Consider the following 27,266-nt stretch of genomic DNA (forward strand, 5'->3'; position numbering starts at 1 on the left):
AAAGGAAAAGAAAAAAATATGAGCGATCTAATTTAGATATAATTCACAATATATATCAATGAAATCTAAGCTGGAAACAGTAAATGTTACACCACAAATGGTTATGCAAGTATGCAATTGTCACAAGACAAAGAGCAATGTATTATTTTTCTTTAGTAATGCTACTAATCATCTTTTTGAACTGACACTTGTTTATATATATATGCTTCTATTTTTTTCATCTCAATAATGTATATGTTCTGTAAATAAATACATTCTTTAACCTCGATTAATCAAGGTTTTACATTATACCAGGCGAACCTGTAACTGAATCTACTAGTTTAACTTATACTATAATTCACAAGAGTGCTTAATTTGATGGTCAATCATGTTATAAAGGTAGGTTCTGCATGTTCTTTCAAGGGAATATAAAATTAATTTTTTACAAATAATTTTGTCGTTACCGATAGCAAAACTGGCAAAATTCATTACACAACAGCTTGAAATTTTGCTGTGTCTGCTGGAAAATGTACAAAAGTGCTAATTTGGCACAGGAACAGTGATTTTAGAGATATAGCATTATGTATGAAAGTGCAAGTTGTTAAAAAGTCTGAGTGCCTGTATGTAAATACTATATCACCTAACTTGCTGAAGTGAACATTGATCTAATAATACTACTATGGTAACTTAAATTGATTACACTCTAGCGAATGTTATATTCACAAAAATATGTACCAAAACAATATTTTTATATACATTTTTACAGTGCTTTTTTTTGGGGGAAAAGAAGTGGTGGAACGCTCATCTCATTACTAAAAATATATTACATTACTTTTATTAATCGTATTTTAAAACAAATGTTTATAATATATTCCAAAGTTTTGTCCAGTTTTCGTGTAACAAATCATCTGGACTTCTTTTTTTTACTGTTAGTATCTGTGGCCGAATGACATCCTCCAAGTAACCAGAGATAAATGTATTTTGAAGAATTGAAAAGTCTCAGAGGCAGTCCGACAAGTTGGATGAATAACAGTGCCGAAATTGTCTGTCTTTAACGAAGCTCTTGTTGGGGTGGCAATTAGGTTCATCTGCAAAAACCCGCGTTCATATTCACTCGAAGATATTGGAATGGTATTTGAAGTATTTATCAAATGCAGTAGATTTTCTGGATGTCTTTTTGAGAATTTATTCACGGAATCCATGAATCATTTCCCTTTCATTTAGTTGCAATCTGATTGACAAGTTTCTAATTTCTTCTCCAAATGTCAGTTGAGTATTAATATCTTTAGGCCAATGTTTTTGATCAAGAACACGAGACCAATTCGCCAACTCGTCGTCTTTACTATCAAGCAATCTTCTTTCTATTGACTCTTTTCAATTTTGTATAAAATTTACTTGGGTCAATGGCAGGATCCTTTCTTGATTCTTTTTTTTTTTTTTTTTTTTTTTCTTTTTCATGGAATAAAACTCCACGAAAGTGAAGATCGTGTACAGCATCAACAGCGCATCTATAATAGGGCCCAAAGTTCTGTTTTCTTTCTTCGAAAACTTGTACTAGCATTTTTATTTTATTATTTGCTCTATATAGGTCCATGTTGTGGTCCTGTAGTTCCAAGCTTAGTTCTGACAATTCTTGGAGAGCATCACACATCAATCCTAGATCCAGTAAAAATTCTGTAGACGTGATTTTTCTTTTCAAGCCATCATATGTGCACTTATCATTTTGTCTCTAGTAGGATCATTTATTGCTACTTCAAAATGAAACACAAGGGATTGAAAATTATTCCATACAGCCAAAACTGTCCGCAAACTATATGAAACCCATCGGGTACTCAAAACTCATCCAATTTTCAGCAGCTTCTCCCAGTAATTCTGCACATGAATGCAACTCTCTACTATTCTTTGCTGAAGCATGGTATATGATGTAAAGTTTATTAATAAATGATTTGAATCTACTTATTCCTGAAGTTTCCTTGGCAGCATCATTTACTGATAATTCTCGTCTGTGATTAGTGGAATGCCAAACTATAATAGAAGGAAAAAGTTCTGATAGCAATTTTTTTCACTCCACTTTTACAACCTAACATCACAGCTGCACCGTCGCACGCCAGAGAACTAAATATTTTTTAAAATAATAATCTGTCCTCCCATAAGAGTGAAGACATTGAAGTAAGGAATCAAATACTCCTGCCGTTAAATTTTCCAAGTTCTACCAAGTCCAAAAACAAATTAATCAGTGAATTCATTCTAACACCTTCGATACATCTTCGGACATATACTATGAGGGTACTTTTTTTGCTTATCGTAGTTGATTCATCAATTATCAATGAAATTTTATTCTTGGATTCAACAATTTTTTTAACCACAGTTTTCTTCGTTTCTTCACATATGATTAACAATGTTAATACACGCATTTGTAGAATGAATAATACGACCCATTTCAACTCCGTGGAGTTCTTGCAAATCAATTTCAGTTTCAAAATGATGGAGTGATTGAATTTCCTTTGCTATTTTATAAGCAGTTTGAAAAATTTTTTCAGTTATTATTTTTTCATGAGATAATGACTACAGAAATATTCTCAAGCATCATTTTTTTTTTCTTTCAGTAACTATTTTTAATGCTGCTTTATGTGAAGCAGATTCTTTGTGATTAAAAGTTTTTTTTCGAAGTGACGCTAACTGTTGGTTTCTATCTTTGCCGGAATATGTTATCTCGTTGGCTCACTCTTCGCTAACATTCATTCCCATTTTCGCTTCAACTCCAAGAGTTCCAACTTTTCTACAAGGTGTACAGCCAAGTTTCATTTTGCGAACACAGAGCCATTCATTTTTCAAGCAAAAATCAATGTTTTTGTTCCTATGTCCAGCAGTCAGGCCAGTCATTTGTAGTTTGGCATTGCTTCTCAACATCATATTCAGAAATATTAACAAGCGTCGTTATTTCCATGTGTTCTGTGATTTTGACTGTGTCTGTTGATATTCTGGCCTTTTTATTAGCAGGACCGGTGGTTGAAAAGTAATTAGTGACTTTATTTATTTATTTTTAAATACGGGGTCACAGGTTTACGCTAAAAATTTAAAAAAATATATTTTCCTTTCTCCAACGATTTTTGACCATAAAGAAATTACTTACCTTTCGCAAATTTTTCAAATTTATTCACTGTACATACACCCTCACAATTCAGTTGCGCAACGAATTACAAAACAGTCGAAATCAGTTGTGCAATGAAATATAAAACAGTCGAAATGACTGTCACCGGTCGCAATTAGCACTGCAATTCCTGCATTGCCGCCAAATCGTGACACGACCAAACGAGCCGAGCAGTATGTCAGTTACCACAAACTAAGTTCGCAGTACGCACGCATCGTACACATTTGGCACACGAGCAGGACCGTCTTAATAATTTTGTTGCCGATCTTCTATGCTCAACAGAGCGATTCAATGCGGACCAAACATCAAATTTTCAAAAATTCTCTTAAAAACTTTTAAAATATATCAAAAAAAGGTGGTGGAACGCCGTTCCATTGCGTTCTATGACAAAAAAGCACTGCATTTTTATAATTTTTTAAATAAAATAAACATGACCAATAAACCTACATTTCAATGTTTTAAATTTACTCAAACTTGGATATCCATTTTAACATTCGATAATACATGTAAACACATTCTCAACACAAAAAATATTAATATTAAATGGTTACAGTTAATTTTGTGTATCTTGATATAAAGTGTGCAACATATTTCTAAATTCCTGTAGCTCTTGTTCTAGTTTCGATATTCTTTCGAGTATCGCAAATAATTCGGCAAATTTAGGTTCCAGAGTTTTTTCTGTGTTGTTATAAATGGAAAGCATTTGTTGCGATATCTTCTCGTACGAATCTTTTACCTACAATATCAAGGTATGTGTAATTGATACGATCTAGTACAGGGGTGGCGAACCTATGGCACGCGTGCCAAAAGTGGCACGTAAGAGAAATCATCTAGCGCGTAATCTATCACATGATTTCTATCTTTTTCAATCATCCTTTCTGTTTATCACCTGATCATCCTTTTTTCAATCAGATTTTTTACATTTATTCGAATTAAAGCGTATTCGTTTAATTTCTTTAAAATATCATTATTCGAAGTCTAAGACTTTGGCACGCATTAACATCTTTAAAGCTAAGTATGCTTACAATATGGCACGCGGACTCAAAAAGGTTCGCCGTCCCTGATCTAGTATAATTAATTATGTAGTTACAATAGTGCAAGAGAATTTCATTGTCAATGTAAATAAATAGTTTTAGTTATTAACAGTGAGATAACATAAAATGAAATTTAAAATAAGACGAAAATTATTGTGACATCGTCACAATGCCGGGCTGCAATATTTAATTTAAAATGTATGCTATCGATCTCAAATTAGTAGTATATGCCCCTGTACTAAGTAACTCCGTTCTGGGAAAAATTTTTGAATTAAAATCATATAACCTCTGGTCTAGACTGGAAGTCGTATATGGTTAATTGGGCCGCCTGTCCCTGAGGTTTCCATATCTAGTCTCGACTTTTATCTATCTAACTCCGTTCTCGAGATTAATTAAGGAAGGGCAAACAGTAGGAATTTATAGGTCTACAATTTTTTCAAATTGCAGTCCAATTAAATATTTATAATCTGCTAAAATCATTTCACAAAAATAAGTTTTTTTTAAAAAATTATTCATAAATATATTATAAATTGCCAAATTTAACTACCTGATTTTCCAAGGAGCTTTTTATATCAGAAAGAAGCACTGCATCTCTCTTTCTTTTACGATTCACCTGTTCGATCATGTCTTTAGCTTGTTGATAAATACTTTCAGTATTCATAACAGGCTTTGCCACATTTGTCTCAGCATTTTCAGACGAAGCAACTTGTTTACTACGGAAAAGATTTTAAAACTGTAAAACATTTATCTTGCATAATCCTTCATTGTAATTAATTTTGTACCGTTTAAGAAACTTAAATATTTTAATCAACATTTAAAATATACATTATTACAGTACGTGCAAATTAATTTTTAAAGATTTATTTTTCATGTCAGCTGAAAAGGACAATGTATCGAGATGGATTAGTTGTATAAAAAAATACAGCAACGAGTTGCGTAACTTTACTGGCAGAAGAATATAACTTGTGTTACAGAAAGATTTTAATTAAAATATCATATTATTATTAAGGTCCGGATTTTTGGGTGCTTTTAAATGCTGTATTAAGACAAAAACCAACAAGATGTACTGTACTATGTTTACAAATTACATACCGCATATCTTGGCACATAAGACGACAGGTGAATCATAAAAAAAGGCCCCCAAAATCCGGGGTCGTCTTATAGAACAGATACAAAAAATTAGATTGAAATTTATATAAATTAAAACCATTATAAAAAGACAGACAAACCGTAATTATTTACTAGAAGAGAGTAGGGTATGTGCACAAAATAGAATAACCCATAGGACGTTTTTGTGAATAGTCAAGGTCCTTACCCGAATGCCCGAATCAGTGCGAACGTTTGCAACAATCGCAAGGCAGTGCAAGAAAATAAAATTTGTTCATTCGAAAAATTACAAATAGGACATAATTCCGTATACGCTATACAATATTATTAGTTTAGATCAGCGATCATCATCTGAATAAGTTCGTAGGCCGTTGATAGTTTGGGGGTCGTCTTATAGGGCAGATATATGCTAAAACCAGGGCCGGATTTACATAAGGGCATTTGGGGCCTGTGCCCAGGGCCCCCACAAAACTAAAACTTTTCTATTACCGCGACAGCCTAGTGTGGCCTAATCATGAGGGCAACAGGCAGAGAAAACCAAACCCGAGAAAAAGTCTATGAAACATCGGAAAATTTCGGGAAAAAATTTCACATAGGTATTTTTCAGTTAAATTAAAATAATTAGTTTTACACAATAAAATATATGTATGTTTACAATAACCTTATTTTAAAATGAAATTTACAACTTCCTAGTTGAAATCTAATTGAAAGTACAGTATTTTGTGTAAATTTTCTAAATCATCAAATTTGCCTACTTTTTAAAGGGGGGATCCCCACCGAATTTGTGCCCAGGGCCCCTGGATTGGTAAATCCGGCCCTGGCTAAAACTATAAAACTTCTACGAAAATTTATACGTTGTCTTATCTGCCGAGATATACGGTAATTATTTATTGCAATTTAGACATAAAGATGAGCATTGTAATTTACAACAGTAACTATTTCAATGTTCTTAAAAGTGAAGTTCTCTCATTCGGAGGTAGAATGTCTTTATATAAGGAAAAAGATTTTTTTACGTCGACCGAGACTAAGGGGACACGTTTCAGTTTTACTCCTAATTCTAGTTTGGGTTTGGGAAGTCTCGACATTTTCAAAGTCCCAGGACACGAGACAACCCACGATCAAAGTCTTGGGACTTCGAGACTTCTCAGAATAATAATAGAGTTAATTTTTGGCGAGATGTATCAATAAAAAAGCAATTTTAGTAAAAATCAACATTTATTGAACATAAAATCAAATACCAACATTTATAACGTTAAAGTCTAAACAATTCGTATGTTTAATTCTTATAATCATAGATTCATTTTTTGACTGTAAAATCTTATAATTATAAAACCAACTTAGTAATCATACTAATCATTAATAATCATCACCTAGTCTCTATTCATTAGTCATATAAATAATATAATAAACTAGCAATTAGACTTCTTTTCTGATTTAATAAAATAGGCATTTAAAAAAAATCAGAGCATTTACAGCTTTGTCCGACAATCTGTTTCTGATTTTTGTAATAATGCCTCCGGACAAGGAGAACACTCGCTCGTTTTCAACAGATGTCGGTTTTATTGTTTTTAAAGCTTTATAAATTAGTTCCAAACTTTCAGTACGTTCTCCGGTTGCTTCAAATAACTGAAACTCCTTTTTTAATGTTGCTCTTGATCTTTTTGCAAGAATTTCGGATACATTTTCTTGGATTTTTTGATTGCCTGTTCCATTTGACTTTGAAACGACTCACATCGTTCGTTGTGTACTGTAGAGCTACTAGTATTGGGTTCGGCGTCCATTATTTCCAAATCTGGCGTTTGGATACGAGGAATATTTTCAAAAAGTCTGCAATACAGATCTTCCGCAAAAGCAATAAGTGCAGTTTTATTCAAATTCCAAGTAGTAAATTCCGTATTTTGCGACTGACTCAACACAACCGCGCACAGTACTTCACCTCATAAAGTGAAATTGACGACTGACTGACTGAGCTGATAGTGCTGACACAGACAGTCGCAAATGTCACGATCTCATAAACAAACATCACAAAATAACAATATGGCGGCGAACGTATTTATTGTGTACTCATTCAGTAAGTTACGTAGGAGTATCAAGCAATTACTCGTTAAGCTAACAGATGGCGCTCTCAATGACAGAGCGCGGGAAGCTAATAAACTTTATTATGACCTTTTAAAACTATTATTATTACAATACAATTTCGACAAGCGTGTCTCGAGTCTTGACCCGAAAGTCCAGGACCCGAGACAATTAAATTTAGAAAAAGTCCCGGGACCCAAACCCTAATTCTAGTTCAGTGCAATTCAGAATATTTTTCAAATCGGGATTTTTTGATAAACTAGATTTGAGTTTGTCCAGGGCAAAACCGTCCAGTACACCAAGCGCCTGACTTACAACATTCCACTGATCCCGCATTTCAGTTTCACGTCTTTCCAGCTCGTTGATTTTATCCACCAATAACTTGTACGAATGCACAGAGTAGAGCTCTGTGGTCACTACTGGATCAGCGACCAGTTTCTCGACACTGTCGACGGCCGCAGAATCACCAGGTTCCTCCTGGTGATCTGCGGTTCGTTGATAAACACGTTAATTTTCTCGAAGTTCTCTCAGTAGAATACCATACTGTTTATCCAAGACCCCCAACGGATGACCAGATATTAGAGTTCGTTGAGTTCGTATTTTCAAGTTGGTACATTTTGAACATTGGTTGTACCTGGTCAATGGTGCAACAAGAATGTTCAGCACGTACCGTTTTGTGGAATCCGTTGTTTCTTCCAGTATAAACACCACAGGATTGTCTCCAACAATGTCCAGGTGCCCCTATAAATATATGCTCGAAATTACTCCTTTTTTGTTTGCCTTCTCTATGTTTTTCCAAACTTATGTGTCGCCTGATTTTCGTTTCTTGGTGTTTCACATCAACCGAAATCATATAATCGCAAATGGAACAGCAAAGAACTTTTCTGTGTGCATACGCCGTCGTCTTTAAACTTATTTGCTAAAATGTTCAGTTTAGATGCGGACAATTTTGCCATTTTCTAATGTCGCCGACACCGAACAAAGGAAATTGGAACACAAGTCAGGGTAAGGTGACCTCAATACAGAATTTTCTAGATTGTTCTTTCCTTAGAAAAGAAAACACGTGTTGCAGATTTTCAGTGAATCTGTTTACATTCTTAAAACAACCCTAAAGCTTAGTTGTTTAGTCCAGAAAATTCTGCTTTACCCCCTTTTCTCTCAACAAAAGGAGAGAGTAAGCTAATTATCGTATTTTTTTCCTCAGCATACGGGGTCTGGTTTAACGAATTTGTTTTTTCCCTCAAGTGAATGAATAAAAACCACCAAAAAGAGATAATTGTCAACATATTCTTTGAAACTGTAAATTGATGGGTGCAAAATATATAGTTTGGGTGTCACTGTTTTGGGGCAGGTTTGCGATTTGTGTGCATTTGGGTGCTAAACAATTTGGCAATGAGAGGGCCTACTGCACTAAAACCAACTTGGTTTGTCTTTTGACACTCTGCCCCTTTCAAAAATCGAGTGGGTGCAGCACCCAAAAATCTGGACCTTAATTATTATCAATGACATTTTCTAATAAACTCTATTTGATTACTTTCATCGTTATATCAAACAATGTTGTAATATGTGTTTCTAGTGTACGAATTTCACACCCGGTAGATAAGGGAATAAAATCTCCAAAATATGAAATCGTATTAGCTCATACGTGATTTTTCACAAGCTTATGCGCTAAGATAAATGCTGAAACACCATGTAGGTGAATGTAATGACTCTCAGCGGAATGTACAAAACTGTTATTCCAGTTTATATATACTACGAGAGTGTACTGTACCTCATTAAATCTTTTTATCAAGAATAGTATTTAATTAATGCATGGACCACCGAGAACTTGTATGGTCCTGGGGTAGAGCGGGCCTCTTTTGCCATTTTTTAAACAAAATATGTAGAATGCTGTTTATTAATATAAAAAACAATCTTAAATATTTTATTTTGTCGTTAGTAAACATAGTATTAATTTATAGGGATGGACAACGCTACGGGCCACTAAGTTTTCTCTGGGCTCCGGAAAAAATCCCCAGCTCCCTGCTCTGAGTGGCCCCGAGTGCAGCATCTCAAATACGAGGTATGATTAAGGGTCCTGGTTATAGTAACCCACTTAGTGAATGAAAAAAGAGAAAGTTTTTTTTTTTTTTTTAAATTATTTTAAGCTCTTCTAACTCCATTTTCTTCTTGTTTTTATCACGAGAAATTCCAAATACGATGATTTTTAAGAACACGTAAATTGCGTTATAAGATAAATTACTGTGTCTATATTCTGTTAAATGTGTAATTTGTATATCAACCATTAATAATGTAGAAAGTCGAAGTTCCAAAATATTTTGTGTGAATACCGAAAATCCGAAGCGTATTTTATTTCAAAAAAGCCTGGTCATTAGATTTAGACATTTCTGGAAATAACGAGGTAAATCAAAATTAGAGAATATATTGTACTTGTTCTTAAATAGAGAATCTTGCAACCCGAGTGATACGAACACACACGTGAAAAGACGATTATATATTAGTTACATTTAATTAAAAATTATAACAAAAATATTTTACCCTTTGGAATGAGAAATATTTCCTCCAACCGATTCTTTAGTTTCTATAGAAATATTACCATTGCTACTAGTCGATGGCTCCATGGATCAACCTATTTAAACATATAAAGAAAAAATATATTTAATTTTATTAAAAATACTTATTTACTATGAAGCTCACTTAAATTCTGTAGTTTTTATTATTGGCCATACGAAAAGAATATGCGCTAATAGGATTTACATTAAGTTCACATGACTTTATTTACTGTACAGTGTACAGTGCCGTAACTAAGCAAATGCAACAGGTACACCCGCACAGGACCCACTTCGAACGGGAGGGTCCAAAATGAATGTGTTTATTTTATTTTCCCAAACCTAATTAAGGGAGCTATTGCAAATTCTTGCACAAGGCACATGAATGGCTAGTTATGGCACTGTCAGTGTACTGTACTGTACAGTACATCCAGCTTCAAGAATGTAACATTTTTGTTAAATTAATATGATATTTTATGTATATCAAGTGAAATGTTTATAAAAATTGATTATATTTTTGGGTGAAAATCTAAATGGCAAATGGTTAATGTAAGCCAGTTAATGATTTTGTCTCTTTCATACGAGAGGGATTATGACACTGGGCACGTTTCTTAGTAAAGCGACTTAACACAGCTTAACAAATTTAATATAACTAAATAAGCAAGTCAAGAACATCAAGTAAAACGAACTATATGTTCTTGGATTGTTTAACTTTCTATATTAAAATCGCTTTACCGCTTACTTAGGAAAGCCATAATAATCCGTTTTCTATTTATATGAATCAGATTGCCCAACTATAGTAAAGTTTACCTTAACTTTGAGCTACTGTCAAAGCTATGCACTAATAAGTAAGCTAATTCGTGCCAAAATAGTCCCAAGGTAGGCGTGACATATTATATCCTTAATTATCCATACAAAAGTATTATTATATATTATGATAATTAAGGGTAGGCCGCTTAGCTTTGGCAATAGTCCAAAGTTATTGTGAACTGAACTATAGATGAATTTCTTGTTTCTGTGTTATTTCACAATGCTTAATGTACAACGAAAATATACTAAAGAATGGTAATTGTGTAATGAATTCGAAATAATTGAATAAAATAAATAAGATACAAACTTGATAAATCTTACGCAATTTTTGAAATTCTTCGCAGTTCGTCTGCTCTTTTACATGCGCCACCTGGAATTGTTTAAAAATTTTTAATACAATTATAAAATATGAAAAATTTTTTAAAATTTAAATAGTTTGTTTATATGATATTTTTATTCGAGATAAGACCTGAAAATATTTTAGCGTTTATCCACTTAAATAATAACAACAGAGGCCCCTATGCTTGCTCTCTACTTAGCGCGATCGCGTCGCCACCACCTGATAATTCATAGAGCGACACAATCGCTTCCGTATGTGCCTACACACTTTTCACGAAATGGAAGGCGATTTGCAATGAATTATGGAGATTTTTTAAATGGCGGCAAAACTTTCAAATTATTGTAAAATTTTATATTTAATTTTTAAAATCTAATATTTGCTAGTTTTGCATCTTTTTGAAATTTCCACACCAATACAGTAGTTGTATGTAATGCTAAGAATGATGAGTAAATATAATGTCGTGTACACTTGTAATTATGGGCACTATTTGTTGATTTGCTGCGACAAAATCGCCACGCGAAAATATATTGACACGTTGTCCCAGTACTCTGTCGCCAAAGTACTTGAAGGCGTTTTAGCACTGGCAAAAACAATTGAATCGCGAGCCAGCTTTAGTGAAGACCGGATATTTTTCAATTTATAAAATGTAATTTTATTTCAATAAAACGGAAATACATTTATTTAGACTAACAAAGTTTATTAAAATTTATTGCAATATGTGTCAGACCCTTAAAAAAACATTTGACTTGTGAGAATAAATTATATAAGCTATAAATTTATTGCAAGCAGAATCCAACTATTGTAGGCCCACCAGTAACCAAGCGATTCTGTTCCCACGTCCAACTCTGGGAGTTTGGACGTGTGTTCACGTCTCACCTGGACGGGCTGGCCACGTGGAGTTTTCCGGGTTTTCTCCACGTCTGTAACGCCCGAATAAGGGCCAGTTACCCTTAAAGACCTCTCGGAAGGCATCTAGGCAGATCGCCCAAGTGTTGCGTTGCCGTAACTTAATTAACCTAAACCAACTATTGTATGGAGCGTGGCATGTTTTCAACCAATTCATTGAAGTAACTCGAAATTTACGCATCTGACAAAAGAATTGGTTAAACCAAAGATGAACTTCACAAATACACACAAACGCACGCGTTACGGTGGTATAATAGTTCAAATGCAGATAAGTAGGAGTAAAGCATGCTACATTACATACATATCTAAATAAATAGATACGGTATAAGCCTAATTCACTAGTTATTTAAATATGTATTATTGAATGAAAAGCTATATTATTTTCATTTTGGACGGTACAAAAACTGAGACAATGGGGGAAGAGGAGGGAAAATTTCGAGAAAGATGTGGACGTAATCTTTGGACAGCTCCTTACATGTAGAAAGTACTGTACAAGTGGGGAAAGGTTTGCTTTACGTGTAGCGCCATCTGTTATCAGATTTTTGCACTCTTAAAACTTTATCTGGCCAAACCGATAAGTTAATAAAATGTATAATAAAAATCTTAACGCGACTGTGTAATCGCTCATTTCATTATAAACGATAACGTTTCCTTCTCCATCTTTAATAACCAACTCAAAGACGACGCTATTTCATTTTAGTTATTTTATTTAAGACTGGAATAACGTTGTTTAATTTTAATACATAAAATATAAATATTTCGTCTTTCTATTTAAAATTATTAAAAATCCGTCAAACTTAATACAACCAGCCTAAATGCTTTTGGTTTACAACGCCACCTGAATTCCGTTTGATTCTCGAATGCATTTTCAACGTAGATAAGTTGGACTGTTAAGTTATACGTAATCGTTTTTGCGAATTAATAAATTTATTATTTTCCTTACAATTTTTCGTTATATGTTAAAAGTATACAATTAAAATGTTAAAGAATTCTCTGACAAACATTCTCAAACAAACTCTGTACCGGTTTAAGATGGGGGACCTGACTAGGACAAAATTGTTGGTCCATTCTTCTTCTTTTGGCAGAATATTCAAACATTGAATGTGTATGCTGAGATAACATTTTGCCTAAATCACAAGGCAAGGGATTGGTCCAGAAAAAATCGTGATTTAATGCAGAGATACTGTCGATTCTCTTGCTCGAATCCAAAATTAATAACCGATCGAGGAGGTCCAGACCATGAGAATCTTTTACGTAAGCTCTCAACCTCTCTTTGACTCTTCTTTTTTGACCTTTTGGTAATTCTAACTTATTGTACAATTGCAATTTTTCTACACCGGGCCATACTTCGGGTGTTATGGAACCACATAACTGACAGATCAAAGTCAATTGATGCTGCTCGGTGTGTCCCTGCATGATCGGACTTCTGGTCCACATTTCTGCCATGATGCAACCCGCTCCCCACAAATCGACAGGAGAGCCGTAGTTCCTGTCTCCCAATAATAATTCTGGGGGTCTATACCATAGAGTGACCACGCGATTGGTGTATCTGTTCGGATGGCCAATTTTACTGGCGCGGAAGGCTCTGGCCAGACTGAAATCGGCAAGCTTCAGCACGCCGGCTTTGGTGATGAGTATATTGGCCGCTTTCATATCCCTATGAAGTATTCCGTTGTTGTGTATGTAAAAGAGTCCATTCAGTAACTGCTGCATCACTTTCTTGATTTCTCCCACGGAAAATTTAACGTTAATATTGCTCAATAATCCGGCTAAATCGTGTTCACAAAACTCAAATACTAAGTAGAAAGTGGCTTTGAAGCTCGAGGCAGATGTCTTTTGGCATATTTCTAGCAAACTGACGACGTTTTCGTGTCTTAATAGCTGTAGGATCTTGATTTCTCGAAGAGCCGTTATGGGAAAGCCTTCTTTCTCATTCTCCATTAGCACTTTCTTCAAAGCCACTATTTTCTTGGACCCTCTGTGGCACGCTTTGAACACTTCGCCGAAAGTTCCCTGTCCGATTTTCGTGATTACATCGTACTTGTTCACGTCGTCGCAAAATGGAAAGCCAAATCCTTTGGGTTTACACGGTAAAGAGCGTTGTAGCTTCGAAGCGGTAGCCATTTTCAGAAATACAGTTCTACCTTCCAACAATGAAGGAATCTTTCACGTGGTTCGTTTACAGTACAAGTTACGTGTTGCCACCACCTGCATTTGCTTAAAAAAAATTACTTTCGAATTAAAAGTTAAATAAATCTATAGAAAACAAATTAAAAAATGCGATAGAGTAAAAATGTATTGCAACTTAAGTTATAAAAATTTATTTGAATCTTCTTTATATATTTATTTTTATTTCCATAGAAGCGTAGCAGCTGGGACTTTGTGCGTCTTGATCGTCCCACGGCTTTTCCATAAATAATAAACACTGTTTATTTTTATTTGTTTTATAAAATTTGATGACATATCTTTAATACGAAGTAAATTTTATATTATGAAAATACGAGGGTGTATCAATTAGATATGTAAAATTTCTGCTTGGTGTAATTGGACAACCTACTTTTTATACCTTTGTATGACGATAATTAAAGCCACGAAAAGCTGTTAGTATATAGTAGTAATTATCTTGGCTTGACATAAAACTCCAAAAATTATAATTAAATTCTCGCAAGATAATAAATATCTAGTAAATCCCTAAAGATCAATACCTTTATCCCTTTCACCCGAATGTCGGGTTGGTGGAAAGTAACTAAGCATTGAAAAATCGCTATAATTTCTACATTTCTAATGCAAACATGATGAAAATTATTCGAAATGTAATGGAAATACGGGTACTCACCTAAAAATTCAATGTAAGAACTGGCGCCATCCACCAACGATACGTTTTCTTCGGGTCGTGATTTGGATTGATGGCCATTCTCTGCGCGTCTGTAACCGAACCTACTGCGATCATTAGCTTCCAATGACAATTCTTGATTGTTTCCCTTCACCGTATGCCACCATCTTTGCACAGCAACCACTGATTTCCACACCTCGTAGTGTGCAGCAATCTGCTCTCGCTCCCGAACAAACAAGCGGTCGGTCATCTTTTTGCCATTGCGTGTGCGACCTTTCTCGATCACTGCCCATACCACCAAAGATGGGAATTATAAAATTCCATCGATCGATGCAACGCATATTCTTACGTGCAACCAGACACAAAATGTATAATGGAAATTTTAAATTGTGCAATAATTAACTGGGTATTAAAATTACCGTATTTCATTCTTCTGGCTATGTTAAACAGGAAACCAGTCTAAACGGAAAAAATATTCTGTGGGGATCGTGCGATACCGGTATAAATTTTTAGCCCATGAAAAAGGAGCTATGGAAAGAATGTTGGTAAGATTTACCATTAGTATTAAATATATACAACAGACATTTTTTTATGAAGCCGCAATATCACCATTTAAACTATAATCCACAACCTCGTAGGAAGCTGAAATGTTCTGACTTTTCCTGAATTTTAGCGTTTTGTATTACCGCCGAATTTTATCTTGATAAAATCAAAGGGTCCAGAGATATAAAGGTCTTACAACCGCAGAAAGCAGTCAAAATGACAGCCGATTTATTCCTTTATTACCTTCTATTTTTTGCTTCACGTGTCTATTTATGACTTGAGAATATTAACACTTTTATGTGAATGTTTCCGCTAGTCTTTTTCGAATTTTCTGTGTCTTTTATAGTTAGAACTTTTTGCTTCGGTCCCGATGAAATTATTCACACGGTATGTATGTACGCAAAAGAATGATAGATATATTATTGTACGCTTAATTTTTTATTACACGAAGTATACGTAGCTCCCCCAATTTGAGGAGACAACCTTCCCAACTTATAATACGGTCCCTTAAAATTATATGACGTTCTAGAATGTAGAACATTATTTTTTTGTGCAATGATATAAAATCAGTTCGAATCAAAAAGCATACTTTGCAATTGCACTTTTTTGATTGCTGTCAGTTCTAAATGTATAAAAAGTCTGGCTGTTCTTGTTAAGTGATGATATTGATATGATCTAAAGCAGGGATGGGCAACTTGAAGCCTCCGGGCCGCATTAGTATATTGTGCGGCCCGCGTCTCACAAAATATTACAATACAACGGTCTATAAAATAAAAATTTAAAATACTGACATCTAGTCGTCTGTAATCGTACTAAATATCAAGAACCAGCTTCGTATAGGCCTATATATTCGACGCAAATAGAGACGGCCCTTGGGTTGATTCATTTTTGCGTTTTTAAGGGGTGCTACAATTGTTTACAAATGCACACGTACTGTACTTTCGTAAACTGTCCATACGCGCTTGACCCTTTTTCGACTAAATGAAGCCCGAGGGAGTAACGTGCATTCGTAAACAATGCTATTACCCCTTAAAGACGCAAAAATAAACCGATCCAATCTGTTTAATAAAATGTTACTATTAATTTGCAAAATTGAAATTAAAAATGTTTGAACTAGAGAATTATTAATGTTTTAAAAACAATTTAGACGTAGAACTGGACAGTAATAAATACAAAATCCACGTATGAAAACGTTTCGACTTTGCATTATTTTCAATGCTGGACTGACCTTGAGGTTCGCACGTATTTTTGTACAATGACTCTATTGCTAATAGAAAAAGTATGCTGTACGGGGAAAGTCACTACTAATTTTAGGCGGAGAGCATATATCTTAAATTAGATTAATTAAATATTGCAGCCCAGCATTGTTCAGTTTTGGTTTTGTTTCGCCATGAGTGATGCCTGGGGGATTTGTTTGGAAAGGGAAGATATGGATCATAAAATAAAATAAACAACCATTCAAACTTCAGCAAAAATTCTTTAATCTTAAGAACGTTTTCAAACGCATTAAGCGTCCATCTTCAGTTACTTCTTTAAATCAAATATGAAATTCGAACAAATATTATGTAAATTAACAGTACGATTACAATAAATAAATAAATAAATAATAAAATAAACAGGATTATCGTAATTTACAAAATTATGCTAATATTTCATAAACAAATAAAAATAAACAAAAAATAAAAACAAAACAAAAAAAAAGCAATGTAGAAAGCAGTATTCTCCCGATAGTAGAGCATGATATTTTATTATACGTGAGATACGTGGACGACATCTTTATCGTGTGGAAGGACAATCGCAACATCAAAAAGTTTATAGATTTAATGAATCAAAACCCCTATGGTTTAACTCTAGAGTTGGATCAGCAAAGTTATAACAGTGTTAATTTCTTGGATCTCACTATAACATGGAGGGGAAATCCGCACGAATGTCTATCGCAAACCGACATCATTCCCAATCTTTATCCCTAGGAACTCTGCAGACCCTGGGCATATTAAGATGGCACTATTTCGCTTGTGGATACAGAGAGCACACACACACTGCACAGATGTTTCGGATACAATTAAAGAACTACAATACATCCGAACAACGGCTTTGCAGCATGACTACAGAACAGAAAAAATAGATGCTCTCATCAAGAAGGATCATAACCGAACACGTGGGATGAATAGAAACCAACCAAGAGAAAAAGTGATCCTCGATTACATTCCTTTTTTTAAGCCGTTAGTTAAGAGGATTTCCAGGAGTAGAAATTTGCAAATTATTTATCGACGCAATCCCACTATATACAAGCTTTTAAGGAATGATAAGATGAAGTATGTGTTAGTAATTTCTGTTAAGGAAGTTGGATGAATTGAGCCAGCAAGGATGAAAACGGGAGACGGACTTAACTTCTGTACGTCTTCACTCCACTGAGAAGAACCACACACTGACCACACACCACTGGTCATTAACATAGAGGCAAGAGTTCCCACGGACATGTTAAACAAAGGAAAATAAACGTTGTCACCGTACATCACAATATAACTGTCAAAGAACATGTGACAAAACTTTAACACGTGACAGCCACATGTCTAACAATCCCCCACTTGGCTGTTGCATGGCCAAAGGTCATTAACAATAATAGTTAACATACTAATATTAGCGAACATCAAGACCCAATAGTTTACAACATTTCTTGTGTTTATTCGGACCGAGTGCCTTTGTCAATACATCTGCAGGCATATTTTCAGTTGAGATGTGTTTTAGTTTTATTTTACCTTCACTGATGAGGTCCTTTACAAAATGTAATTTTATGTCTATATGCTTTACCCTTTTGTGAGAGCCTTCCCCATTGGCCAAACATATTGCTGCTTGATTATCAGAAAATATACAAGTCGTTTCTGTTTTAAGTTCGCCTAATAGCACTTCTCTTAATAGCGATTTAAGCCAGATTGCTTCTTTGCTAGCCTCGATAATTGCTATATATTCTGCTTCGCACGTTGAAAGGCTTACAGTTGTTTGTTTACAACTTGACCAGCTCACAAGGTTATTCCCTAATTTAAAGCAGTAACCAGAATATGATTTTCTGTCATCTTCATCGCTAGCATAATCAGCATCGCAGAAACCTACAATGTCTATTTCTCTGTTTCTTTCATAACTAAGCACTACATCCACAGTTCCTTTTAAATATTTAAATACCCTCTTTACTGCCTCCCAGTGAGTTCTGTCAAATGCATTGTTATATTTGCTTAAATGTGAAACAATATGTGCGATATCAGGACGGGTCATTACTGAGGCATACATTAAACAGCCTATTGCCTGCTGATATGGTATTCTCGACATCAACTCAGAATCTATTACCTGAGGTTTCTTGAGTTTTAAGCTAGAATCGCATGGAGTTGAAACAGCATTACATTTGTCCATAAAAAAACGTTCTAAAATTTCATGAATGTATTTTTCCTGGCTTAGTGTAATTTTGCCTGTGTTGCTATCCTTTCTAATTTCTATCCCTAAAAACGACTTTGGAGAACCTAAGTCTTTTAGTTTAAATGATTCTGTCAATCTCTGCTTAATTTCGTCTACCCATTTATTATTGTTGTGAGCTATTATAATATCGTCTACATGAATCAGCAATAATAAAATCTTCGCACCTTCAGCTCTATAATATAAACAGTCATCAGAGATTGAGCTCTTCAGTTTTATCTGCATCAATTTTTCTTTTAGTGTTTGTTGCCACACACGCCCTGATTGTTTCAATCTGTACAATGCTTTATGCAATTTATAGACCCAGTTTTCCTTCCCTTCTATGCTAAAACCTTCTGGCTGAGTTACATAGATTTCGTCATGCAACTCCCCATTTAGAAAAGCTGTCTCGAAATCAAATTGCCCGAGTTCTAGGTTTTTCATCGCAGCTAGTGCAAACAACATCCGAATAGTTGTGCTTCTTGCAGTTGATGCATATGTTTCCCCGAAATCCACTCCACTAACCTGAGCGCAGCCTTTAGCTACTAACCTAGCTTTAAATTTACTTTTCCCTTCTAATTCCTTCTTTGTAAAAACCCATTTAGTTTTTATCGCTCTCTTATCACTGGGCAATTCACATAATGTCCATACCTTTTGATCTTGAATCGCCTTTAACTCAGTTTTCATTGCTTTAATCCAATCTTTGGAATTTGGATTCTTAATTGCCTGCAAATATGAAAAAGGCACTTGACCTACTGCATAGACAATTGGATTTCCGTATCGTTGTAGGGACAGATGAATGGCTCTGCTCTTGACTTTGCTCTTGCTCTTCAGGTTCATCTTCCGAGTCCTCAGATTTGGAATCAGCCCCCGCTGACCTCTGGTGTTCATCTTCGTTGAACTTTTTCTTGTCATCTGATGGAACTACGTTGACAGTTCCTATCTGTTTCTCGTCTGATGTGCATCTTGACATTTCATTAAATTTCACGTCTCTTGATACTACAATAGATCTGTTGCTCGGATCATAGTCTGTAAGCTTTCATGGTGGGCGAATAACCAAGAAAGATGCATTTTCTTGCCAGTGTTTGAAACTTATGCTTTCGTTGCACCTTATGGATGTGTACATAAGCTGTGCATCTGAATACTCTCAGATGTCTTAAACTCACTTTTCGGTTAAACCATCTCTCATACGGAATATTTCCATTCCTTTGTGGAATTCGATTCACGATGTAAGCTGCTGTTAATATACTTTCTCCCCAGTACTCCGGTGGAATATTAGCTTCGAGTAACATACAACGGGCTTTTTCTAATAAGGTTCTATTCATCCGCTCGGATTTTCCGTTCTGTTGTGGTGAGTACGGAGAAGTAAGTTGGTGAATTATTCCATTTTTACTCAAAAAACTTTTAAATTGACTATTCACATATTCACCGCCGTTATCAGTTCTCAGGTTTTTTATTTGTTTACCTGTTTGCTTTTCTACCAATCTTTTATAGTTTATAAAACAATTAAGCACTTTGCTTTTGGATTTTAGGAGATATACATGGATCCATCCCGAATAATCGTCAATGAAAGTCAGCAAATATTTCGCACCTCCAAGTGATGTCACTCCCATAGGGCCACATACGTCACTATGGACTAACTCTAATAGACCTTTTGTTTCATGATTTTTTCTTTGACCAAACGGCTGGCGTTGACTTTTGCCTTTAGTACACACGTCACAAACTTCATTTGGTACTGTTTTGTAGTCGATGCAGTTGGGTTTCTCCTTTGACCTCTGGTGTTCATCTTCGTTGAACTTTTTCTTGTCATCTGATGGAACTACGTTGACAGTTCCTATCTGTTTCTCGTCTGATGTGCATCTTGACATTTCATTAAATTTCACGTCTCTTGATACTACAATAGATCTGTTGCTCGGATCATAGTCTGTAAGCTTTCATGGTGGGCGAATAACCAAGAAAGATGCATTTTCTTGCCAGTCATAGCATCATTCGATTTTTCTGGTTCGGATTTGTTTCGCTGTGACATTGCGATGCTCTATGTCCATACTTATTGCACTTGAAGCATTTTCCATTAAAGATTCTTGTATCGTCATGTTTTTGTTTTATACTAATGCCTCTTCTATCGAAACGGTTTCTTGTTGCACTAAACACTTTTGACTCATTATTACTACTGCATTCATTTTTTCTGGCAGCCTGTTGCAGCAGTTTAGCTTTGACTGCAACTGAGGTTAATTTTACGTCTGCGGCAATCGCTAAATTGGTCACTAAACTATCATATTCTTCCAGTAAACGCATCAATAATAATTCCGCATGTTCCTGATCATCGATTGTACAACCGATTTTTCTCAACTGGTCAATGAGGGTTTGTATTTTGTTAATATAAGCGGTCATACCTGAAACGTGTTAAAATCCATGGAGTAAAGTTCCCTTTTTATTTGCAGCTTTTTCAGAATACTCTTATCTTCGTAGAGATTTGCTACAGTATCCCATGCTTCCTTGGCACTTGTACAATGTTGGATATCGACTTTAACGTGGTCCCCAACTGTCAGGGCTATTGTTCCTAACGCCCTTCGATCACAACTTTTTTCTTTCGCCGTAGGTTCTCTATCTGTTACTGGCATCTCGATCGCTGCCCACAGATCTTCCTTCATCAACAGCATTTTTACGTTGAATTGCCATGATGATAAATTGGATGAACCATCCAGTTTTTGGAAGTTGACAAACCCTTCCTTTGTGAAGATATCTCCATGTAAATTTTCCATCTCACACGTTGTCTTTCGGATCCCACCAAATCTCAAACAAATCCAATATCACAATGAACAAAAATTATAAAGGCATTAATGTACTGGGTTACTGTCCTGGGTTACTTGGTTAGTGTCCTGGGTTGCTGCACTGGGCCCATAACCTTTTGTTAGTAATTTCTGTTAAGGAAGTTGGATGAATTGAGCCAGCAAGGATGAAAACGGGAGACGGACTTAACTTCTGTATGTCTTCACTCCACTGAGAAGAACCACCCACTGACCACATACCACTGGTCATTAACATAGAGGCAAGAGTTCCCACGGACATGTTAAACAAAGGAAAATAAACGCTGTCACCGTACATCACAATATAACTGTCAAAGAACATGTGACAAAACTTTAACACGTGACAGCCACATGTCTAACAGTATGAGCGTAATTCCCTAACAGGAATTTATTCGATACCATTAAGAAAACATAGGTTCGATTCTAAATTAGTATATATAGGGGCAACATCGAGGAATTTAAAAAAGAGGATCAATGAACACAAGCAGTCGGTGGAAAAACTGGTTGATAGTACGGTCCTGGCCAATTATGCTAAGCAGCAGGGCATCACGGTCTTTTGGGACCAAGCCTCTATCATCAGGTCTACTAGATCGAAACACGCGATAAAGTTTTTTGACAAATTGGAAATCCACAGAGCACAGAAAAGTACACGATGCATTAATTATAGGGACGCTGATGGGCTTTCCATGGCTTGGAAATCTTTGTGCGATGATTTGGACTAATTATAGAAGTACAATAATCCTAGAGCTGGTGTTGGTGTTGGTCTTGTTTTATGTTGTTGGGCTTTCTAGCCCTTAGAAGTCTTTAATGACAGATGAGAGTAATTGTAAAATACTGCGATAATCCATGATTGATTTAAACCTCATGTTGGTTTTTTTGTTTTGTTTTTATTTTTTTTTATTTTTATTTGTTTATGAAATATTAGCATAATTTTGTAAATTACAATAATCCTGTTTATTTTATTTTATTTTATTTTTTATTTATTTATTGTAATCGTGCCGTTAATTTACATAATATTTGTTTGAATTTCATATTTGATTTAAAGAAGTAACTGAAGATGGACGCTTAATGCATTTGAAAACGTTCTTAAGATTAAAGAATTTTTGCTGAAGTTTGAATGGTTGTTTATTTTATTTTATGATATTGCATCTTCAGTAAGCAAGTATAGTTTTATTTATTTATGGATCATAAAAGAATTAATTAAATTAATAATAATAATAATAATAAATACTAAATTAATAAAGAACTAATTCATTTGTCAATTTTTTAACATATGCATTTGGAAAACCTAATTTATTATATGAAAGACTTTCAGCAGCTTTAAAGCACAACCCCTTTGCCCAAATTACTCTATTACAGATATGCCGCTCTTGCTGAAAGTGTTAATTTCTGTTTTTTATTATTGTTTTTACAATTTTATTTTTATAATTCTGTGAAAATATGTTTGTTAAAAAAAATTCAATATTTGTTTTATATTATATTTATATTATATAATAAAATTGCACTCCTTACCGTACTATCTGCCACGACAGTACAGAACTGCGGCTCCCGTGCATTTTGCAAAACCTACATTTCGACTCCAACTGAACTCTTGCTTGCCCATTCCTGCTCTATTATATCAAGGTTTTAGTGTATTAAAAATTTCTTCAAGGAAGAAACAAAACATATATTGCAATTAATAAAGATAATTTAAAGAGAATAAAAATATACAAATGTTTTAATATCAGTTTTTATTCTTAGAATTAAAAGAACTTGTTCCAAATCCACTTGCTCTAGACCTGATTTCGTTCTCAATATTTGCACGAATTGTTTTCTCCAATGCCTGAAAATAATAATTATTATTATATATAAACATATTTAGATTCAAAATCAAATGTGCATAAAATTAGATATAAAAATAAATAAAATTAAACAGAAATTTTTAGTCTTTAACCATAAATTACAGAAGCTTTACCAAAATACTTGAGTTTTGCCATGTCCGTATCAGTTAGTTTATGCAATTATCCTTCTTATCACAAAATTTCTTAGTTAAATGTGTATATTTTCTTGCATTTGCTACATGTTAATTTGTATATATTTTTCTTATACTGTATATAAACAATAATAAATATGCTTTGTGCTATACATATTTTTGTTTGCTTTATGTTTAAATTTTTACTTTGTGTATGCATTAATTCAAAATAAAATTTGTTATAATAAAACTTATTTTAGTTTAAAAACAATATTTAATTCACTGCATAAGTATATTAAAATGAAAATAAAACATATTGAAATATAATAAATATAACAAAATATTTTTATGCTAATTCAAACTGTAAAGTCCTGTGGTAATTCATAAGACTTGAAACATTTTTTTTATTTTTGACTCTTTCTGTCCTGTTGGCACTAAGATCTTTTACCGTGCTCTTCGTGAATTTGGCCAATTCTATAATAGGACAGCTAGATGGGGAGAGGGACAGGTCTAACATATCTGGGACAAACTGCCCACAAAAAATTTCTGGAGTTACTCACCCGGATTTGACCGTGGATCCCAGAGCAGTAAGCGACACTTTAACTGTCTTGACGATCTAGCTGCCATAATTTATTTTTCAAATTCCAGAAATTCCCAGGACTATATAAAACATATTTTGAGTCCAAAGAAAAAAATAGCTAAGAGTCAGAAACTCTAGTCTAAGGCAAGACAGCTTTTTGCATAGAACTAACTTGTAAGCTTAGAGAAACTAGTTTCAGACTCAAGTATCTGGTCATCCCGTATTCACACCATATTGTCAAATCTGACCCTGTAGGAGTCTAGGCTACATCGGTCCATTTTGTTAAAATTGCGGAATTGATGTTTTGTAACTTTCAGCCATAGTGATGAAAAGGATAACAACTATTCTCATAGCTTTTGCTTATTGAGAGATGGCCTTAGTTTACACACTTTCTGAAGAGCTCCGTGTGGCGACAGCTTTGGGCAAAAATCCAAAAGTCGCCACCAGGAGGAACTCTGACCCTATGACCTCGATTTGGATTTGGACCTCGCTCTGTGCGCACGTGTTCTTGATTCTATGTTCGACGTGTACGATCGCACCATATCTCGTGTACATAAGAAATTAAAGATTAAGTTTTTTTGTATGTAGCCTGGTTTTGTATTGCAGATAATTAATTACAAAAATCATTGCTACACTCCAGATGATAGATGTTTTGAGATGTTACCAGAATTACTATAAATCAAAACATTCAAGAATCTGGTAAAATTCCTTATTTCAAGCAAATTGTTCTTCTATGCTTGATATGAGCTGAATACAGCTAGAAACCAGTAATCAGAACTCTTCCTTTTCCTAAATTCATGGTCTCTCATTTCCTCAGCCTTGCTTTTACTTTCCTACAATGTTTCCTTGGAAGTGATGTTTTAATTCAAATATCTTATTCCAAGAAATTCTTATAGAGTTCCTCATTCATTACAGTGCATTTGCTACTTTGAGTGTTGTTGTAAAGTTTTAATACTATGAGTAGGGCTTTATTGAGGCCTTATTTACTTGATGCCAAGCAAAAGCAAAATAAAGATTCTTTATTTGTAAGTAATAGCAGTGTTGTCACTTCATTTATTGTTAGAAGTATCATTTTGAAACAACAAAGCTGACTTTTGTGTAAAACTAAAGAATGAATTTTCAAAATTCAATTCCAAAAACACGAAAGTATAATGAACTAAAACTCTGAGGTAAAAATGGCAATTGTCATATGTTCAATACCTCAAACATTTTGCTCAAATCATAGACTGATGAATCAAATTTCATTTGACCAGTTTTCACTAATGTCCACAACATTAGCATATTGGGTACGTTCGTTAAGTCAAACGAGTTAAACGCATTAGTAACGAATTGTTCGAATAGTAGTAGTCTCGCTCAGTGCGCATGCTCCGCGGTGATGACGTTTCGAACGAAACTCTAACGAAGCTCACGAAGGAAAGAGTTGGTTTACTTCGTTAAGAAAATGGCGTCCAACAATATCGATCTATCAGATGTACTACATATGTGCTCTAATTGTGGGTTGAAAGGCAGTATGCTACAAATAACGACCCATGTGCAGAAATGCGGAAATGAGAATGGTAAGCAGAGTTCTTTTCTTATTTTTTTATACCTTAAATAAAAATTAACATACAAAATTTCATAAAATCATATACTGTATTTTATCCTAATTACTTTTTTACAAAAACTACACATCTGCATAAGATATAAGTATATAATAAAGGAACATACCATTATAAATAATTTTTATGTCAAGAATTAAGACCATTATTGATTATATCTGATGCTCGAGTAGTATTTCTACACAGTTTATACATTTTGTACAGTTTTTCCTTAATTATTGAAGTTAATATACAACAATTAATAAGCTTTTTGTCCTCCTAGAAATAATTAAGTAAAGTAGCACAATTATTCACTTTTTGTTGAGACTTATCACACACAGAGTTGGAGTATAACTCCCAACAAAAAGTGAATAATTGTGCTACTTAAAGTTAATGTTAAATAATAAATGAATAGTAGCTGAAGAAATTCAATCTACCTTCAATTTGTTTGAAACATATGCTATAGAACAGTAGGTAATTACATACAAGGCTAGGGCATCTAAGCATAAAAAATAAGTTATATCTTTAATTGTTTATATGACTTTTAGGACTTGTGTGTCCTAGCTTTAATGATAAATCAATTCATATTAATATAAATTTTAATTAGAATATTTTTATTACTTATATGAAGATTGAATTTGAACAAGCTAAGTGTTCTTTTGTTGTACAAATCTAAGCATTTTGCTTTTAAAATAGACATTTTTAATTTAAAAACTATAGTAATCTTAAAGTTTAGCTTGATCAAATTTAGATCTGTCTCATCTAAAATGTGATTAAACACATCTACTTTATAAACATATATACTTTTAAACACAAATACTTTTTAAACATAAATAATTTAATTATATTTACTGCTTATGTTTTCAGTTGATCCAAACATAAGACAAGAAACAGAAGCAGCCCCTTCTGGAAGTCAGTCAGTGACATTTATTTGGAATGATGAGACAACACACTTGCTTCTCAATGAATACAAAATAAACGAAAGCATGTTTTCGTCTCCGTATTTTAAAAAGAAACAAGTGTGGGAAAAAATATCGAATAGCTTTAAAAGCTATGGCTATTCTGTAACGGCACTTCAGTGCGAAAATAAATTTAAATCTTTAAAAAATAATTACAAAATAATAAAAGATAATAATAATACAAGTGGATCGTGCAGAAGGAAGTGCCGTTACATGACTGAGTTAGATGAAATATTTGCAAAAGATCCAGCTGTACAGCCTGTTTCCATTGCAAGTTCATCTTCTGGATTCAGTAATTCTGTTGCCATAACAGAAAATAGAAATATCAATACAATGCCAGAAACTCCATCACCTAAATCAACTGCCAACAAGAAGTGCAGAAAAGAAGAAGAACCTGAATGGTTTACTAATTACAGACTTAGTGTTGAAAAACGGCATGAAGAAAATATGAAAATGAAAACATTACTACTAGAAAAATTACAATGCTTAATTGATAAATTGTAAAACAATTCTATTTTGTAAATAAAATATTGATTTATAGTTTGAATGTGTTTTAAATTGCTTTAGTGGTTAAATTAATTGTAAATAAATCACTAAAATATTGAAACCAGTCATTTGTG

At 34.1% G+C, this 27,266-nt stretch overlaps 2 protein-coding genes and 1 pseudogene across 2 annotated transcripts; 1 reads left to right on the forward strand and 2 right to left on the reverse strand.

Moving 5' to 3' along the window:
* Nucleotides 1–3,647: 3,647 nt before the first annotated feature.
* Nucleotides 3,648–9,968, reverse strand: LOC136971296 (synaptonemal complex central element protein 2-like). Its single transcript, XM_067265756.1, has 3 exons — nucleotides 9,886–9,968; nucleotides 4,712–4,877; nucleotides 3,648–3,866 (listed from the first exon to the last, which is right to left on the reverse strand). The coding sequence occupies exons 1-3, from the start codon at nucleotides 9,966–9,968 to the stop codon at nucleotides 3,684–3,686; spliced, it is 432 nt and encodes a 143-aa protein (XP_067121857.1). The 3' UTR covers nucleotides 3,648–3,683.
* Nucleotides 9,969–12,933: 2,965 nt separating this feature from the next.
* Nucleotides 12,934–14,148, reverse strand: LOC136971274 (cyclin-dependent kinase 9 pseudogene; annotated as a pseudogene).
* An 11,247-nt stretch (nucleotides 14,149–25,395) lies between these two features.
* LOC136971275 (uncharacterized) lies at nucleotides 25,396–27,150 on the forward strand. Its single transcript, XM_067265734.1, has 2 exons — nucleotides 25,396–25,666; nucleotides 26,555–27,150. The coding sequence occupies exons 1-2, from the start codon at nucleotides 25,552–25,554 to the stop codon at nucleotides 27,148–27,150; spliced, it is 711 nt and encodes a 236-aa protein (XP_067121835.1). The 5' UTR covers nucleotides 25,396–25,551.
* The last annotated feature ends 116 nt before the right edge of the window (nucleotides 27,151–27,266 follow it).

The sequence above is a fragment of the Centruroides vittatus genome, unplaced genomic scaffold (assembly GCF_030686945.1).
Source record: "Centruroides vittatus isolate TY-2023 unplaced genomic scaffold, ASM3068694v2 contig_2433, whole genome shotgun sequence".
Classification (NCBI taxonomy): Eukaryota; Metazoa; Arthropoda; class Arachnida; order Scorpiones; family Buthidae; genus Centruroides; species Centruroides vittatus.